At 47.1% G+C, this 19,112-nt stretch overlaps 1 protein-coding gene across 2 annotated transcripts in view; it reads right to left on the bottom strand.

Annotated features, from left to right (window-relative positions):
* Window positions 1–464: 464 nt before the first annotated feature.
* cacnb4b (calcium channel, voltage-dependent, beta 4b subunit) overlaps window positions 465–19,112 on the bottom strand; it is a 49,325-nt gene continuing 30,677 nt past the window's right edge. The window contains exons 7-14 of one of the 2 annotated variants that reach the window (XM_076992605.1): window positions 18,861–18,880; window positions 18,089–18,169; window positions 17,004–17,062; window positions 16,758–16,867; window positions 16,233–16,384; window positions 15,834–15,929; window positions 1,421–1,606; window positions 465–941 (exon numbers count right to left, since the gene is read on the bottom strand). In XM_076992605.1, the coding sequence (XP_076848720.1) occupies window positions 666–941; window positions 1,421–1,606; window positions 15,834–15,929; window positions 16,233–16,384; window positions 16,758–16,867; window positions 17,004–17,062; window positions 18,089–18,169; window positions 18,861–18,880 (980 nt within the window). In that variant the 3' untranslated portion in view covers window positions 465–665. The remainder of the gene's footprint in view (window positions 942–1,420; window positions 1,607–15,833; window positions 15,930–16,232; window positions 16,385–16,757; window positions 16,868–17,003; window positions 17,063–18,088; window positions 18,170–18,860; window positions 18,881–19,112) is intronic. The other variant, XM_076992607.1, reaches the window with a different exon arrangement.

The raw sequence follows: 19,112 nt of genomic DNA, 5'->3' as shown, positions 1-19,112 counted from the left end.
GGATATGTTATGAGAACAAGCCTGGCTAACCTCTGCACTCTCTGCAGTACGTCTGCTTGGACACATCATGGTAGTGAACCCTCAACACTGGCAGCCCTGGTGCCTGAGTGGCATTATGGGGGACATGATTTATATCAGAACTGATTTCTCTGCCCTTCAGAATTGTTCCTCAGAATTGTTCCACACACAAAGGAGTAAATCATCCAGGGTGGTGTGTGGTGCTTTTCCTGTTTCCCTCTGTTCAGGACACACTGAGGCACCACTGAGAGAAAGGAAACTGATGATGAGAACGGACACCATCTTGGCTCTGGTCACAACCCAGAGTGTGGGGAAAGGTGGGGAAATGCCTCGGTGGGGGAGGAGAGGCGGGCTCAGAGCCTGTTGAGGGGGGATTGGGGGAGGGGCAGGCTCAGAGCTGGTGGGGGAGGAGAGAGGCAGGCTCAGAGCCATTGGGGGGGGGGGGGGAAGGCGGGCTCAGAGCCGATGGGGGGAGAACAGAGGCGGGCTCAGAGCCGATGGGGGAGGAGAGAGGCAGGCTCAGAGCCATTGGGGAGGGGGGGGAGAGGCGGGCTCAGAGCCGGTGGGGGGAGGAGAGAGGCGGGCTCAGAGCCGGTGGGGGAGGAGAGAGGCGGGCTCAGAGCCGGTGGGGGAGGAGAGAGGCGGGCTCAGAGCCTGTGGCGAGAGTCCTGGCTGTAGCTGCCTGGTGAGCTGCGGCTTCGGTGGGGCTTGTAGCTGTCCTGGTAAGGGTCCTGCTGCTCGTCCATGTAGTGAGGCTCCCGCGCACTACCATGCTGTGTGGCTGGTGGGCCACGGTTGGCGCGAGCCTTGTGTGCCCGTTCATTGTGGTAGTTCTCGTCAGAGGTCATCAGGTTGCGTCGCTCGTTGGCTGTGGAGTGATCGCTGGTGTGGTTGCTGTGCCGCGTTCTTTGGCCCTGCTGGTTCTGAGACAGAGGTGACATGATCGAGACAAGCACTGCCATTCCGCAGAACATCCTGACCCAAACCCAACCTTAACCCTGACCCTATCCCAAACCCAAACCCTAACCCAACCATAACCATCGCTTTCTCCCTAGGCCTGAACCGGCCAATTTTTGTTTACTTTTAGTCCCAAACAGAACTGCTTCTCATTTGTATGGAGGTGTGAATCTACATACACACATTCATACACCCACCCACACACACACACACACACACATACATAATCCCTAAAGCCTGAGCAGTTTACTGGTTGAATTTCCGCTGGCACATGCTTTTATTACTTCTAGGTGAAGGTGAGAGGATGACTTGAGGTATTCTAGGTCTTATTCTTCTTCATATTAAATATGCATCAATGCCCCACCACCCAAAACAACAAAAAACATAAAAAAACAAAAAAGAAAACCCTTAAATGATGTGTGTGTGCGTGTGTGTGAGCACAGACCTGCAGGCCAGAGATGGTGGAGGGGTATGGCGTGAGGGCGGCAGGGCCCAGGTTTCTGCCCAGCAGGGGGTTGAGCGGGGTGCTGCTGGATGGGTGGGTGGACTTCCAGTACGCCTCCAGGTACTCGGCCAAGTGCTCACACGCATCCTCCAGCTGGTTCTCATCCAGGATGATGTCAAACATCTCCTGTAAAACCCCCATGAGACATCCATACATGCACAATACGTAACTCACATACCCATAACCCATTACACACATACACCTAGCCCATAAACACACATAATCCCTAAATATCCATAGTCCCTTAGTACTTGTCTGCTGCCTCCAGAGTCCAACAAGCCAACCAGGCCCGAGAGGACTCTCTCTTCAGCATGACAGCCTCCCTGACCCGAGGTGTCCGCCGTTGGGTACTGGGGATTGCTGCTGCAACAGGCACCAAAATCAGTCACAGTTCCGGTCCGCTGCATCGACCATGGAGGCGCGGAACAAGGCCCACTCAAACTCCCCGGTCTCCCTCGGGATGCGGTCAAAGATATGCCAGATGTGGGAGTTAAAGATATTTCTGACAGGTTCCTCTGCCAGATGCTCCCAACAAACTCTCACAATACGTTTGGGTCTGCCTGGTCTGTCTCGCATCCTCACTCGCAATCTGATCCAACTGACCACCAGGTGGTGATCGGTTGACACCTCAGCTCCTCTCTTTACCCAAGTGTCCAAGACACACGAACACAAGTCCGACCACATGACTACAAATTCATCGAACTGCGACCTAAGGTGTCCTGGTGCCATGTGCACTTATGAACACCTCTGTGATCAAACATTAAGTCCAATAACAGAACGCCATTTGGGTTCAGATTAGAGAGGCCTTTCTTCCCAATCATGCCCATTCACGTCCTACTGTCGTTGCCCACATGAGCATTGAAGTCCCCCAGCAGAATAATGGAATCCCCAGAAGGGGCACCTTCCAGTATCCCCTCCAAGGACTCCAAGAAGGACGGGTACTCCGAACTACCATTTGGCGCATAAGCACAAATGGCAGTCGGAGCCCATTCCCCAACTCAAAGATGCAGGGAAGCAACCCTCTTGTCTACTGGGGAAAACCCCAACACATAGGCAGTGAGCCGGGGAGCTATACGTAAGCCCAGTCCTGCCCTGCTGGAGCTAGCCCTGACAGAGCCCCCCTGTCTAGGCCCGAGACCTCGGCAGGGCGACAGGGTGACCGCTGGCCAGAGATCGCTTTACAGATGCCTCAACATCCCACTAGATAGGGGCAAGGATTTTAGCAGTTGGAAGCACCGTGCTGGGTGTTGAGTGATCGGGTGGTGCTCCCACTGACGGGAGAGGGCGTCCGGCTTGATGTGCTCTATCTGCATGGGCTGGGGTTCTTGACTCTCCATAGACTCCCGTGGTTCTGGTGTAAGGGCTCTTTCTACCATGGGAGCGGAATCGAGACCACCGTACTAAGTTGCGGTCCCGACCGCAATTGTCTAGCCCAGGAGTGGCCAACCTGCGGCTCGCGAGCTGCATGCGGCTCTTTGCCTGGTTTCATGCGGCTCCCCAGCCGGTCCGCAGGCTCACCTGCACATTTTCGTGGTGCGCGGTTTGTTTACAAGCCTAGCGAGCCGCTAATACTTTTAAAACCGGCGTAGTGGAAAACACGCTGTCTTCACAGCTAATAATTTACACTCGCCACCCCCCCTCCCCGTTAAACAATCTACACTCGCCCATCTTTGCCATAACACAGTAAGAAAAGTGGCTCTTGGACTATGACGGGTTGGCCACCCCTGGTCTAGTCGTACCATGTGACCGATAAGGGCCTCAAGGTCAGCTGGCAGATCACGGAGGGTTAACTCATGGTTTAACTCATCAGACAGGCCTTCTAGATACACCGCCATGAGAGCTTCCGAACCCCATCCACTCTCTGTGGCAAGTGCAGAAATCCAGGGAATACTCAAAGAAAGAGCCACAGACTGCTTTCCCTGACGCAAACCACCCGGATGCAGGGTGATAGAAGGCGCTCTGCATGGCTGTTGTGAACCGCTCATATGAGGCACATATTTCAGGCTGCTTTTCCCAGACAGGCATAGCCCAGGTGAGAGCCTTTTTATAAGAACAACGTGAGGATATAAGCCACTTTAGCACAATTAGTGGGGAAACGTGAGGGTTGTTGCTTAAAAACCAATAAGCACTGAAGCAAAAAACCTCTACATTCTTCAGGATCTCCATAGTAACGAGCAGGGGAAGGGAGAACGGGCTCAGGTGGAGCCGCTGCTGCAGAAGGTGTGGCAGATGGAATACCAGGCAAATGATTGGGTGAGGGAGATGTCTGCCTGATCGCCTGAACAGCCACCACAACATTCTGCAGCTGCTCCATGATGTGATGAAGTGCCTGCTCGTGTTTTCCCAACATCTGACCCTGCCTAGACAATGTGGTTCTGAGCTCCTCCGTTTCGCAAGACGTGGCTGGGTCCATTGTTTGGCTGAATTGTTCTGTAATGCGGTAGGATTTGATAGTGGAATCCACCGGGAGGTTGCAGAGACGCGGGATGAACCCAAGTGCCAGCTTGCATTAACAAATAAATAATACCTACCACTAAAAAGCGAGAACTGTAGAAAAACAGAGGGTGATGGTGGAAACAAAACAAACAGAAAAATATGTGGAAAAATCAATGTGTGAACCAAAACTCGACCGTAGAAACACACAAGAGAAAATACTAAACGTAACTCAAAGAACGCGGAAAACTCAAAAGAGCCAATAAAAAACTAAAGACGCCAGGGGAAGTAGCTGGCTGGCAGGCAAACACAGCAAAGAACAAAAAACCCTTCCCAAACAAAACCAAAACAGGATAGAGAAATAACAGAGGTAAAAAATTTGAGGGAGGCCAGGAAGTGCAGGAGTAAAGTACTCAAATAAGCAAAGACTCGGAGAGAGAGCGAGAGAGAGAGAGAGAGAACACAACTTGAGACTGAAGGAAGAACAAACATACAGCATGGAGGTCAAACGATTCAGCAGTGAGATGCCACAATTATCTTCCTTAATTAGGAAGGAAGACAGCTGTGGCCCATCACTCTTGCTTCTGGCGCCGTGAGGAACGGCAGCCTACTCCAGTAGCTCCGTCTTTGTGTACTGTTTTTAGCCACTTTACTTTTTCTCTCTTTCGTTTGTTTTTATCGCTAGTTTAGTGATAACTTTGTGTGATGGACATGGAGTCTGTTATCGTGACCACTTTAAGGACAAGTTTTGTCTACAAAAGGGAAGAGCTGCAGGCGCCGAGAATAAAGGTACGCACCGGCCAGACGCATCATGTCCCGGCAGAGCTGCGTAGACCCTTCCGCGGGTGTAGAGCTGGAGCTAAGCTAAAGGTAAAGCGCATGAAGAAACGCTGGAGGTTTAAACCATCGATTCCTTCTGTGGTGATGGGTAATGTGAACTCCCTGTCCAACAAGATGTACAAACTGGCTGCGCTGGTTAGTAATCAGCGGCTGTACCGGGAGTGTAGCATTTTATACCTCACGGAAATTTGGCTAACCAGCAACATCCCCGATGCTAACGTGGACACTCCCGGCTTCACCACCGTGAGAGCGGATAGGGACGCCAAACAGAGCGGCAAATCCAAAGGCGGGGGGCTGGTGCTGTATGTGAACATCAGATGGTGTAACCCGGGTCATGTGACTGTAAAGGAGATCATCTGCTGCCGGGATGTTGAACTGTTGGCGGTGAGTCTACGGTCCTACTACATGCCCAGAGAGCTATCGCACGCCATTGTTGTTTGTGTTTACGTTCCTCCTCGCGCTGACGCCGAGAACGCTTGTGACGTCATTCACTCAACCATCACAAGACCACAGACTCGTTATCCGCAGGCCTACATAGCCATTTCTGGGGACTTTAACAACATCACGCTGGATTCAGTACTCACTGCTTTCCACCAGTATGTTGACTGTCCCATCAGGAAAAACAGAACTATTGATCTTCTTTACTCCAACGTAAAGGACGCATACACCGCCACACCCCTCCCCCCTCTGGGAAAATCTGACCACAACCTGGTCTACCTGCAGCCCTAGTACACGCCCCAGGTCCGTAGACAACCTACATCTACACGCTCCTTCAGGAAATGGTCTCCTGGTGCTGAAGAGGCTCTCAGGGACTGCTTCGAGTCCACTGAATGGAGTGTTCTGCAGGAGCCATACGGAGAGGACATCGAGGGGATGACACACTGCATGACTGACTACATGAACTTCTGCATGGACGTGGTGGTTCCTGTGAGAACTGTACGCAGTGTTAAAAGCCTTCTGAACAAAAGGAAGAGGGCCTTTAAAGACAACAACCATGAGGAGCTTAGGAGTGTACAGAGGGAGCTCAAAGTCCACTTGCGAGAGGCCAAGGACTCCTACAGGAAGAAGGTGGAGCAGAAGCTGAGGGAGAAGAACATGAGGGAGGTATGGAATGGTATGAAGACCATCATGGGCTGTAAGCAGAGGGTGAACAGTGCCACAGATGGTGACGGTGAGAGAGCCAATGAGTTCAACACCTTCTATAACCGGTTTGACTGCCCTGCTCAAGACCCTATGACACTTCCTCCACTTCCCCCCTCATCTTTTCTCCTGCTACTTCAGTCTCTGACTGCCTGGACATCAACACCTCACCTTCTCCTATTGTTATTCATGCACCCCCCCCCCCCCCCCCCCATGGGCAGACAGCACAGACAGGACAGCCCCCACTACCCCCTCTTCACACCTTCTTCACACCCAGCAGACCACTGCAGCCCCCCTGTCTCCCCCTCCACTCACCTTCACTACAGAACAGGTCAGAGGTGAGCTGAGGAGACTCCATTCTAGAAAGGCAGCTGGACCAGGCAGGGTGTGTCCCAAACTACTGAAGTCCTGTGCTGCTGAGCTTGGGGCCCATCTTGCCTGGTTCCAGTACCCACGAAACCGCACCCCAGTGAGCTCAATGACTTCAGGCCAGTCACTCTTACATCGCACGTCATGAAGACCCTGGAATGTCTGCTTCTACACCAGCTCAGACCCAAGGTTCAACATGCAGTGGACCCCCTGCAGTTTGCCTACAGAGAAAAAGTGGGGGTGGAGGATGCCATACTGTACTTTCTCCACCGGACCCACTCTCATCTGGACAGGGGGGGCAGTGCAGTGAGTGTCATGTTTTTTTTACTTTTCCAGCACCTTCAACACCATTCAGCCCCTCCTACTAAGAGACAAGCTGGTGAGGATGAAGGTGGATCTGCACCTAGTCTCCTGGATCACTGACTACCTCACTGGCAGACCTCAGTACGTCAGGCTGAAGGACTGTACATCTGAGACTGTGGTCAGCAGCACAGGAGCTCCACAGGGGACTGTACTCTCTCCATTCCTCTTCACAATCTACACCTCAGACTTCCAGTACAATTCTGAGACGTGCCTAGGTCTGTCACGATAACAAAATTTTCAGAACGATATATTGTCCCAGAAATTACTGCGATAAATGATAATATTGTCATTTTAAAGTGCCATTATATAATTTTTTCTTGCTTCTGGGCTCCCCAAAGGAGCTTTAAGACAATGTGCCACAATAATAATATAGTAGCATAATAATACAATTACACCAGTTTGCAGTAATGTAATGTATTCTAAAGCTCATGTATGGGGTCAAATTTGAGCTTGACCACATATCTGTAGTGGCAGAGATGAGATGTCTTTAATCTCCTTCAGAACGCCATCTTTCACTTCATTATATAAGGTTGGAATGGCAGTTTGGGAGATATAGGTTTTCTTTTGCAGTTCATACTGCTTGTGAAATATTTGCAGCATGTTTATAAATGTTTTGTTTTCGACCATATTTAACGGCAGCATCTCTTTGGCTATATAGTGAGTTAAGCCTGGTTTATACTTGACGCGGCGAAAATGACGTAATCGCGGTGGCTCCGCCCGTGCGCGAGGGCCTCGCACGCTGTCGATTCGCGAGGTTGTGCACCTCTCGAATTTTGTAACTTCGCACGCGCCGTGCCTCAGCGCAATGAACAAAGTCATGTTTGCAGGGTTCATACACGATTACAAGGTGGAATTAAAGCACTTGTACGTCATTTTCAAGGTTCATTTCTATATTTCCCAGCATGTTAAACTTAATTAAGTTAAATATTTATACATATACTCGAAATGATTCGAAATAATTAGCTTTTTAAATCACATTATTTAATGGTTGTTTATTTTCTTAACGTCTTCACGTTCTCTTATGGTTCGTCCTGGAATTACAAGAGGCTCGTATTTGTTTACGTAATACAAGAGAACTATTCAGTCAGATAGCTATTTTTTGTGAAACAAACAAATTCCAGCACTTTTCAAACCCGAAACACAAAGCAACATTAAAATTGGTCAGGTAAATGTTCATTCCCCTGTTTTTGAGGGGTGTTTCTTTATACTACCACATATCATTTCGGACAACACTGCAAAGAATGTGACGCGGCTAGTATAAACGCCTCCGCCGTTCGCGGAAGTTTGCAAGAGGAACAACCTGCTGCTAAACACCTCTAAGACCAAGGAGATGGTGGTGTAATTCCGCAGGAATAGACCACCCACACAGCCTGTCTCTATTGAGGGGGTTGATGTGGAGACGGTTAAGACCTACAGGTATCTCAGACTACACCTGGATGATAGGTTGGACTGGTCAACCAACACGGACTTCCTGTACAGAAAGGGGCAGAGCCGGCTCTACTTTCTGAGGAGGCTGGGGTCCTTCAACATCTGTAGGAAGCTCCTGCAGATGTTCTATCAGACTGTGGTGTCCAGCTGTCTCTTCTACGCTGTGGTGTGCTGAGGAGGGAGTATGAAAAAGAGACGAGATGCGACTGGACAAGCTGGTCAGGTGTGCAGGGTCTGTAGTTGGTGTGGAGCTGGACTCTGTGGTTACGGTGGCGGAGAGGAGAACACTGCACAAACTGCTCTCCATCATGGAGGATGAGGGTCACCCACTACACACCATCATTATGGACCAGAGGAGCAAGTTCAGTGGCAGGTTCCTGTCACAGAGCAGCTCTACAAACAGACTCAGGAGATCGTTTGTCCCGAGAGCCATTAGACTCTTCAACTCCTCCCAGTGGAGTCGGAAGAAGGAGGGGGACAGATGAGGAACGAGTCTCTTCTGTTTTACAACAGTTTATTTATTTATTCACTACCTGCACTATAACCTTACGGTACATCTGTCCTTCTGGACACTGGTCATTTGACTGTATGTCCCGAACATTTTTTACTGTATGTCCCGTACATTCACACTCCTGGACACTTTGACACTTTACAGTACATCCCGTACATTTGCACTACTCGACATCGCAAATACTAGTTTCAGTTTTACCGAATTTCCCTTTTACTGCACTACCTCTTATCTCCGGTCGGGATACTTGCACACTTGTATAGTCTTTGTATTGCTTGTGAATGTCATATAAGTTATAGTAAAAAATTTTTTGCATCTCTATAGTTGTATTTTTATTACTGTGATTGTACATACTTCCAGTACTTCTTTTTGTTTACCACTCTTATTACTGTGATTGGTACTACTCTGTTGTATTGTGTAACTGCTACTGGCTGCTAAATTTCCTTCGGGATCAATAAAGTATATATATACCTACCTACCTACCATGGACGTAGTTTTGATTTCATAAGTGGGGGGGACACAACCTGGGGTGGCGAACTGTTGAGCGGGGGGGGGTTGAATGAAAATTGTTGAGCGCTGTGAACAAAAATTGTTGAGCGGGGGGGGGGGGGGGGGGGGGGAGCTCGGAGCTGCATGATCCTAGTGCTAGATTTGTCGCTATTTGGATATTGTTTTTTTAACCGTTAAAAAGTGGGGGGGACATGACTTCGTCGCTACTTAAATATTTGGTTTTAACTGTAAAAACTGGGGGGGAGCAAAACCGGCTTTTGAAAAAGTGGGGGGGACATGTCCCCCCCGTCCCCCCCCAAAACTACGTCCGTGCTACCTACCTACCACTGCTGATTACGGGAGCTCTGCCTGGAACTGGCTCGTGAGCTCCTCTCTGTGGTGGCAGCAGGAACCACACTCCAGAAAAGAATAAAGTCCAGCCCCTCTCGAGAGGACTGGTTTCAGGACACAAACTGTGTCAAGGTGAGCCCAACTTTATCAGGCAACATGGGAGACCCATAACATACATAACCCTAAACCTTAACACACATAACCCTAAACCTTAACACACATAACCCTAACCCATAACACACATATCCCTCACCCATAGTGAACATATCCGTCACCCATAACATACATAACCTTAACCCACAACATAAAAACAAATACAGTGACACTATCTGCTTGGTTTAGGCATTAGAGTGTCCATACACAGCCTAGTGTCTGTCTATGGGTGTGTGTGTTGTATGGCTGTTGCGGAGCGAATTTTGATTGTTTCTCTAAAGTGTGATAATCTGTTTACGTACTAATCTTTACTTTTTGCCTCCCTAGACAACTATTACAGGTAGTGCTTCCACTATCAAGACAGTTGACTACTCTCTTCGACTGGAAACATCTTCGACATCTTAACCGAAGCTAAGTATTTCATCATGTCTGAGTCCCTTGTTGCTTGTGTTGAGTGTGGCATGTATAGCTACTCTTCTTCCGTCAGTAGTGATAATAATAATTATATTTGTGTGAAGTGTAGGTTAGTTATTAATATGACGGAGAAGATTTCGCTTTTAGAGGAGCGCATCCGGGCTTTAGAAAGTCCTAGAGAGTTTGTAGCAGCTAGCGCAGCTAGCGTAGCGGCTAGCGCAGCTAGCGTAGCAGGCCCGGGTTGCACAGCTGTAGCTAGCGAGCCCTCAGCTCCGGCATTAGAGCCCTCGCAGCGGGGCGAATGGGTGACGTCTCGGCGGCATAACCGTAGGGCTGAGCACCGTCCTTCTCAGGTTCCCGTGTCAAACAGGTTTGCCCCACTCAGTAATACACCGACTGAGCGACCTGTTAAAAGAGCTCTGGTGATAGGAGATTCACAGCTCAGACACGTGAACGTAGCGACTAGTTTAGAGACACCAGCGGCCATAGTCAAGTGTATCCCGGGGGCTAGAGCGCCTGACATCAGGGCTAATCTTAAGGTGCTGGCTAAACGTAAATATTCTAAGATAGTTATACACGTCGGCACCAATGATGTGGGATTGAGACAGTCTGAGATCACCAAGGATAATGTTAAAGAGGTGTGCGAGTTAGCGGGGACGATGTCAGATGCCGTAATATGCTCTGGTCCCATTCCAGTTCGGCGTGGCGCTGAAACCTACAGCAGGTTATGGGCGTTACACCGCTGGATGTCTAAATGGTGCTCAGATAACAAAGTGGGTTATATAGATAATTGGACACGTTTTGAGGGCAGGCCTGGCCTTTTGAAGCGAGACGGCATTCACCCCTCTTGGGAGGGTGCTGCTCTCATTTCTCGTAGCATATCTGCTAGGCTTAATAGTGGTAGTGTAGGTGTAGTTAATGGGGATTGACAAACCAGAGCCGAGGCCAGGCAGCAGACAAATAGGCTAAACCGACTGTCTGCGAGCTGCAAAGAGACGTCACCTAGGTCACACCAGATTGAAACTGTGTCTGTTGCTCGAGTACCAAAAAATAATTCTCGTAAAGTTAGTAGACAAAATTTAATCAATGTTAAATTCAACTATGCTCCCTCAGAGAGCAGTTTAAATCTGAAACTAGGACTACTAAATATTAGATCCCTGTCATCTAAAGCATTGCTTGTTAATGAAATGATTACCGATCATGATCTATGCATGCTTTGCTTGACGGAAACCTGGACCCGACCAGACGACTATATGGCCCTAAATGAAGCTTCTCCCTCTGGCTATAGATATGTCCATAACCCCCGTCCAAATGGTCGAGGAGGTGGGGTCGCCACAATATATGACTCTGATATAGGCATTTCTCAAAAATTTGGCTTCAAGTTTAATTCTTTTGAACACCTCATCCTCACTGTATCAAATGTTTCAAATTTAACAAGCAACAAAGTGTCACAGTCGTTTATGTTAATTACTATTTACCGCCCCCCTGGTTCATACTCTGAGTTCTTGCAGGAGTTTTCAGACTTCCTGTCTCATGTAGTGCTATCAGCCGATAAGGTGATTATAGTGGGTGATTTTAATATCCATTTTGAAAATCGGTGTGACTCTTTTAGCATTCATTTTCAAGCCATTCTTGATTCAATGGGTATCACTCAGAATGTGGTGGGTCCTACGCATAACTGTAGTCATACTTTAGACTTGGTCTTGTCATTTGGTATTGACATATCCAGTTTAGCAATTCTTCCTCAGAGTGAGGCTGTTTCTGACCACAGCCTCATAACATACGAGTTGTGTTTAACTGACTGTGTTCATCGGCCACCCCGCTATCAAATTAAACGAGCTATAACACCCAGCACCATAGCCGCGCTCACTGATATTTTACCGGGTCTGTCAAACACTGATCCACTTGTAGCTCCAGAAGGACTAGAGCGTTTCACCGAGCACGTCGAGACTTCCCTTCGTACAGCTTTAGACAAAGTTGCACCACTACGATATAAGAGAGCCACGGAGAGAAGAATAGCGCCATGGTACAATGAGCACACGCGTAGCCTCAAACGAGCCGCGCGGATCCTGGAACGTAAATGGCGAAATATGAAGTTAGAAGCAGTGATGCCGGTAACGCGTTACTTAGTAACGCGTTACTGTAGTCGGACTACTTTTTTCAGTAACGAGTAGTCTAACGCAACTACTATTTAAAAACTAGTAGTCAGATTAAAGTTACTTATCTAAAACATCGTGCGTTACTATTTCTGCATTTCGGGGGAACGTAGGTTATTCATTCTTATTTTTTGGCTACACGTTTCTTGCGCGGTTATGTCATTTCTGCGGCGCCAAAGTCAGATGGAAGGAGAGGGTCGCCTTTAGCAGCTGGAAATACAGGCATTATTTTGATTTTATTTCGGTTAAGGATGACAACATTAAGGTGCGTTGTACACTCTGTGCTGGCGACAGAGTGCTGTCTACTTTCAAAAACACAACGTCAAACCTGAAAAAAACCGGGGGGTGGCGGCGAACGTAAATTGTTACCGGGCGGGGTGTAAAATGGACTAAATTCAGTATTATATCACGATCTATCGATCGCCGGTGGTTGGCGCCAGATCGAACTAGTAACTCATTGAATCATAGATATGGATCAGAGGTAAATAAACTAGATTTTTTTTCGGCGTGAGATATCGAAAGTGTGGCGTGTGAGCGTGTGAAGACAGTCAAATGCGTGTGTCTCACGCTCAATGCGTGAGAATTGGCAACCCTGTAAGTGGGCGGAGTTGAACAGAAAGACTGTCTTATTTATTTATTTATTTTAAAAACAACAAAGCCTATTTCAAGAAAAAGTTTACAAATGCCAGTGTCATTTTTGATGTTCCGGTTAAAATACATGTCAATAAAGTGAGTATTGGCAGAACTGGTAGTCATTTTCCTGTTATAGGGGCGGGGGATCAGCCTCTGCTGAAAGTAACTAAAAGTAATCTAACTTAGTTACTTTTAAAAGCAAGTAGTCAGTAACTTAACTGAGCTACTTTTTAAAGAAGTAGTCAGTAGTCAGTAGTCGGATTACTGTTTCAAAGTAACTATGGCAACACTGGTTAGAAGTGTATAGACTATCATGGAAAAGCAGCCTTATTGAATATAAGCATGCCCTCCATATGGCAAAGTCCTTATACTTATCGGCCTTAATAGAAAAACATAAAAACAATTCAGGACTACTTTTTAAAACTGTTTCCAGCCTTACGAGGAGTCATGAACAAAACAATTCTCTTATTCCACTAGAGTGTAGCAGTAACAATTTTATGAAATTCTTTAATGATAAGATTGATAAAATTAGGGAAAACATTAGTAGTGCTATCTCAGAGCCTGTCAACATGCCAATGCACCTTGACAGCTGTCTGGTCAGCTCTGATGCCCTGTTAGAGTCCTTCTCCCCAATTGGTCGTGAGGAGCTTATTTCACTGGTGAAATCTGCTAAACCCTCCACATGCATACTAGATGCTGTACCAACCCAACTACTTAAAGAATTACTGCACAGCAATGTAGAACCGTTGCTTACTATAATAAATTATTCTCTGAGCCTGGGCTACGTTCCCAGTTCATTTAAACTTGCAGTCATCAAGCCGCTAATTAAAAAACCTGGACTTAACCCCCAAGAACTGTCCAACTATAGGCCAATTTCTAATCTGTCATTCATATCCAAAATTTTAGAGAAAGTAGTTTCTTCACAACTCTCTTCCTTCTTACAGACAGAACATGTCTTAGAGTTATTTCAGTCTGGATTTAGAGCTCATCACAGCACTGAAACAGCACTAACAAAAGTACTGAATGATCTCTTAATATCCTCTGATAAAGGACACATTTCGTTTCTCATACTGCTAGACCTCAGTGCTGCTTTTGACACCATTGATCATAATATTCTACTTAATAGACTGGAGACACTCATTGGCATAAGAGGTCAAGCACTCTCCTGGTTCAGGTCCTACCTGACAGATTGTTACCAATTTGTGCTAGTAAATAACGAATGCTCTGAGCATTCTAAAGTAAAGTATGGTGTCCCACAAGGATCTGTACTGGGCCCCATATTATTCTCATTATATATGCTACCACTGGGCACTATCATTCGTAGGCATGGTATTAGCTTCCATTGCTACGCAGATGATATTCAGTTGTATATATCTTCTAATCCAGGTGATACCACCACAACTCTCAAGATTGAGAACTGCATCCAGGATATTAAAAACTGGATGGCGTCTAATTTTCTTAAACTAAATTCTGACAAGACTGAGGTACTGATTCTTGGGCCTAAAGCTGTTAGAAGCAATTGGGCTGATATTCCCCTTACCCTAGATGGTTTTACAGTAACACCAAAATCTACTGCAAAAAGTTTAGGTGTCACTATTGATTCTGATCTTTCATTCGACACACATGTATGCAATGTCACTAAGGCTGCCTTTTTCCATTTACGTAATATTGCCAAGCTGAGACACTTACTTTCATTAGCTGATGCAGAGAAGCTAGTTCATGCTTTTGTCTCGTCGAGATTGGACTACTGTAATAGTCTTTTAATTGGATGCTCTAAACAGTCCATAAAGAAGCTACAACTTGTACAAAATGCCGCAGCTAGAGTCCTAACCAAGGCTAGGAAATTCGATCATATTAGTCCCACTCTCGCCGCACTACACTGGCTGCCGATTAAAAATCGCATTGAATTTAAAGTTCTCCTGTTAACCTATAAGGCGTTAAATGGTCTTGCCCCACAATATCTGAGTGAACTCATTGATTACTACAACCCATCTCCCCTTTGCGCTCCCAAAATGCTGGATTTCTCCTAGTTCCAAAAATTAGTAAAACTACAGCCGGAGGCAGAGCTTTCTCTTTTAAAGCCCCTCAATTATGGAATAGCCTTCCAGCTCCAACCCGAGACTCTGACACAGTTCCAATCTTTAAATCTAGACTTAAGACTCACCTGTTTAGTCAAGCCTTCAGCTAAAATTCCCCTTGTAAGGTGTAGGGGCTTGGGGGCCCCCAGACGTTGAGATTTCTGGTGATCTGAGATGTTGATGGTGTCATCCAGCTGTGTCTTGGCATCACTCTATTTGTGACTATGACATGACTGGAAAGCAATGTCTCAGTGAGCCCTCATGCCTGTGGTCACCTCTGAACCCCTCCCTTTAGTTATGCTGCTATAGATTAGTCTGCCGGAGCCACATGCTGATCACTGGCACGTGAGCTACGTACATTTAAATCAACGGTGGTTTAAATTCATGTCCACTCAGTCTGTATTATCTATCTTCTTGCATGGCTCTACCCAAGACGATTGGATACAGGCACCTGCAGGCACCTGGGGGATGGTCTGGCTGCTGGTGGATGTGATGATACCGGGGTTCACCTGGGGAGTAACACTGCAGTCGGAGCCTACAATACCAGCATCACTGCTCTGACACGGAATGAAAGCCTGGCATTCATCAACAGACATTTACAGTGACAATATCAAAACCCAGAACTTTCAATTCTACCTTTTACCTAGTCTGATTGTGTGAATTATGTGTGACTTGTGTATTTGTGTGTTAAGGGGCCGCCCAATGGAGGATGGGTTCCCTTTTGAGTCTTGGTTCTCCAGAGGTTTCTTCCTATTCCCCACCATCATAGGGAGTTTTTCCTCGCCACTGTCGCCTTTGGCTTGCTCATTAGGGTTCTGGACCCATAGTATTGTTAACCTTGTAAACCCTGTAAAGCTGCTTTGCGACAACTTGAGTTGTTAAAAGCGCTATACAAATAAACTTTTGATTTGATTTGATTTGATTTGTATGTGTGCACATGTGTGTATGTATTTTGTGCATGTGTATGCGCACGTGTGTGTGAGATTGAACGGACATACCGGTGGACACTGAGCCAGTTTATCGGCTGCTACAAGCTGCACATTAAGATGTTTGCTCTGAGACTTTCCTCTGGATTTGATAAGTCTCTGGAGGACCTGCAGAGGACAGACAGGGTTAGGGTAGAGTTAGGCTTAACACTCTGAACTGCTGGGTTAGGGTTAAGACTCGTGTCTGCTGGGTTAGGGTTAACACTCTCACCTGCTGCATAACACAGAAACAAACAGCCTGTCCTCTTATTCATGTAACTCAGGCTCTCTTGTTATTCATAGTGCTTCTATTATTGTTACCAGCATACAATGATTGTGGTTGTATGCTGAGCAATTCTGAGCATAAAATTTGATCATTTTTGCATGTGAGTGAGTATATGTGTAGTTATGTGGCATGTGCGCAGACTGAACCTTTGGGGACGACACTTTCACGTGGACAATAATGGGAGATAGAGACGTCTTGGTCAGCTGGGCGGGGTGGTTGATGGTGTCCGCGTCCAGCACCACCAGCTGCAGAGAGCGGGCCAGCTCAAAGATACGTTCAATCTCACTCTGGACTTCAGCTGCACACACACACACACACACACACACACACACACACACACACACACAAACACCACCCCTCACACACACACACACACACCACCCCTCACACACACACACACACACACACACACACACACCACACACACACACACACACACACACAAACACCACCCCTCACACACACACACACACACACACACACACACACACGGCAATATGAATGATCGTAGCATAAACATAGTGTAAATGTAGCATAAATATAGCATAAATATAGCAAAAATGTAGCGTAAACATAGCGTAAATGTAGCGTAAACATAGCGTAAACGTCATCATGAACGTCAGCTGCACCATCACAGGGTCCTTGGATCTCTGGCCCAGGTCTTCACTTACCCAGGCTGGACCTGGTGTTGGAGCGCTCGATTATGGCTCTCTTGCTGGGGTTATTGAGGACAGACCGCTTAGCCAGGGAGATGTCCGCTGTCACGCGGGTGATAGATATCCTACAGAAATTTTTAAAACACTCATTTTCTCTTACAGGCTCATAAGGCAGCGTTTTAACTCTAAAACAATCAAACAAACAAATGAACCCAGGTGAACTGTGCAGATCCAGGTTCACCTGTTCAAATGCCGGCTTACCTGCCATCAAACCTGTGCTTCAGGAAATCAAAAAGAGCCTTCTGCATCATATCAGTTACCTGTGTAACACACACACACACACACACACACACACACACACACACACACACACACACACACTTTTATATATTGTCAGAATGTAGTCATGCATGTGTAACATATACAATATATATAAATATTCCAGGTGAGAAATACAGTGTATAGATGATTCAGAATTGTAACGATGTATACACAGTTTCCATAGAGACAGATTGTTTTAGACAGAGATACTTTACATGTTACTTTATTGCAAAGGCATCACCCTAAACATATAAGAATGATCAAAGACCTTTATACGCCATAGTAGCCATTACCCTAACCTTACATTTTGCAACAAAACAAAATAATGTATTTTTATATATTAAACATGTAGCTTTTTGTGAACAGAAATAATGAAGGGAAAATGAAGATGGAAACACGTCTGTAAAGGAAACACTTCTCTACAGGAAACACTTCTGTAAAGGATACACTGATGTCTCTCTCCTTGTCTCTCTGTCCTTGTCTCTCTCTCCTTGTCTCCCTTCCTGTCTCTCTCACTCCCTGTCTCTCTCCGACCAAGTCTGTCACCATCTTATTCATTCACTCTCTTTCTGTTTTTCTAGCTCTCTTCTTCCCTGTCCCTGAGCCTCTCTCTGTCTTATTTCTGTTATTCTTTCTCTCCCACTCTTTCTAAATTCAAACCTTGCTCTACTTTCTGTCACTGACGTCTCTTGGACCCCGGAAGGTTGTTGCCATGGCAACCAAGCGACGAAGAGGAGGAGTGTGTTTTTGTTTTGTCCAGTGCATGGAGAGAGGACACAGACACACATGAGGAAAAACCCAGGAAAGGCCCAGTGACTTCAAACACAAAAAGACGCCTTTCCAAATCCAGATTACGCTGATTAAAATTCTAATACACCGATTCTTACATGGGTACAGTGACTCTGTTTTTGTGCTTTTTAGGTACCTACAACATTAAAGGAAGACTCACACTTTCATTTTGAATGTCACAATGACTATGAATGGACCATTGGACCAATGGACCAATGAAATCTCACACTGCTCACCTCATATCCCTTTAGGGAGGGGCCAACCAGGACCACGGGTCTCATGGAGGGCACAACGTCGTAGGGAGGAACATGCTCTGTCTGCAAACGAGTCAAAGCCCAGTGAGCACAGGAGTGGTCAGCACCTCAGTACTTTAGCATATATGGCAGCAAACAAAGCACAGGGCTGTGGAAGGCCCTATGGCACAGGGGTGTGGAAGACCCCTATAGCACAGGGGTGTGGAAGACCCCTATAGCACAGGGGTGTGGAAGGCCCTATGGCACAGGGGTGTGGAAGGCCCCTATAGCACAGGGGTGTGGAAGACCCCTATAGCACAGGGGTGTGGAAGACCCTATGGCACAGGGGTGTGGAAGGACCTATGGCACAGGGGTGTGGAAGACCCCTATAGCACAGGGGTGTGGAAGACCCTATGGCACAGGGGTGTGGAAGACCCTATGGCACAGGGGTGTGGAAGGCTCTACGGCACAGGGGTGTGGAAGACCCCTATAGCACAGGGGTGTGGAAAGCCCTATGGCACAGGGGTGTGGAAGACCCCTATAGCACAGGGGTGTGGAAAGCCCTATGGCACAGGGGTGTGGAAGGCCCCTATGGCACAGGGGTGTGGAAGACCCTATGGCACAGGGGTGTGGAAGACCCTATGGCACAGGGGTGTGGAAGACCCCTATAGCACAGGGGTGTGGAAAGCCCTATGGCACGGGGTGTGCCAGGTGTTGCAGACGTGGGCATGAAAGGCCAGATGCTGAACGAAGATGGCGAGGTCGGGACACTTACCACTTTTTGTTTCTGCTTGCCTGTGGACAAAAAAGAAGAGGAAGTCAGAGTAGTTTTTCTCGCTTTGATAAATGCTGAAAATTGATACGAACCCTCAGAACATCATAATTCACTGTCCCATGTTCACAAGAAGCTTCGTGTTCATTCTTTAGCCTTACGCAGGACAGTGGTGAAGTAAATGCCTACGATTCCTCTTTTCGTGGGGATTCCTGTGACCCCGCCCCCTTTCCCCAGCCCCACCCCCCAGACCAC

This window comes from Brachyhypopomus gauderio, unplaced genomic scaffold, assembly GCF_052324685.1.
Source record: "Brachyhypopomus gauderio isolate BG-103 unplaced genomic scaffold, BGAUD_0.2 sc95, whole genome shotgun sequence".
Taxonomy (NCBI): domain Eukaryota; kingdom Metazoa; phylum Chordata; class Actinopteri; order Gymnotiformes; family Hypopomidae; genus Brachyhypopomus; species Brachyhypopomus gauderio.
The sequence above is the reverse complement of the archived record's forward strand: the minus strand, read 5'-3'. Positions and strand labels throughout refer to the sequence as shown.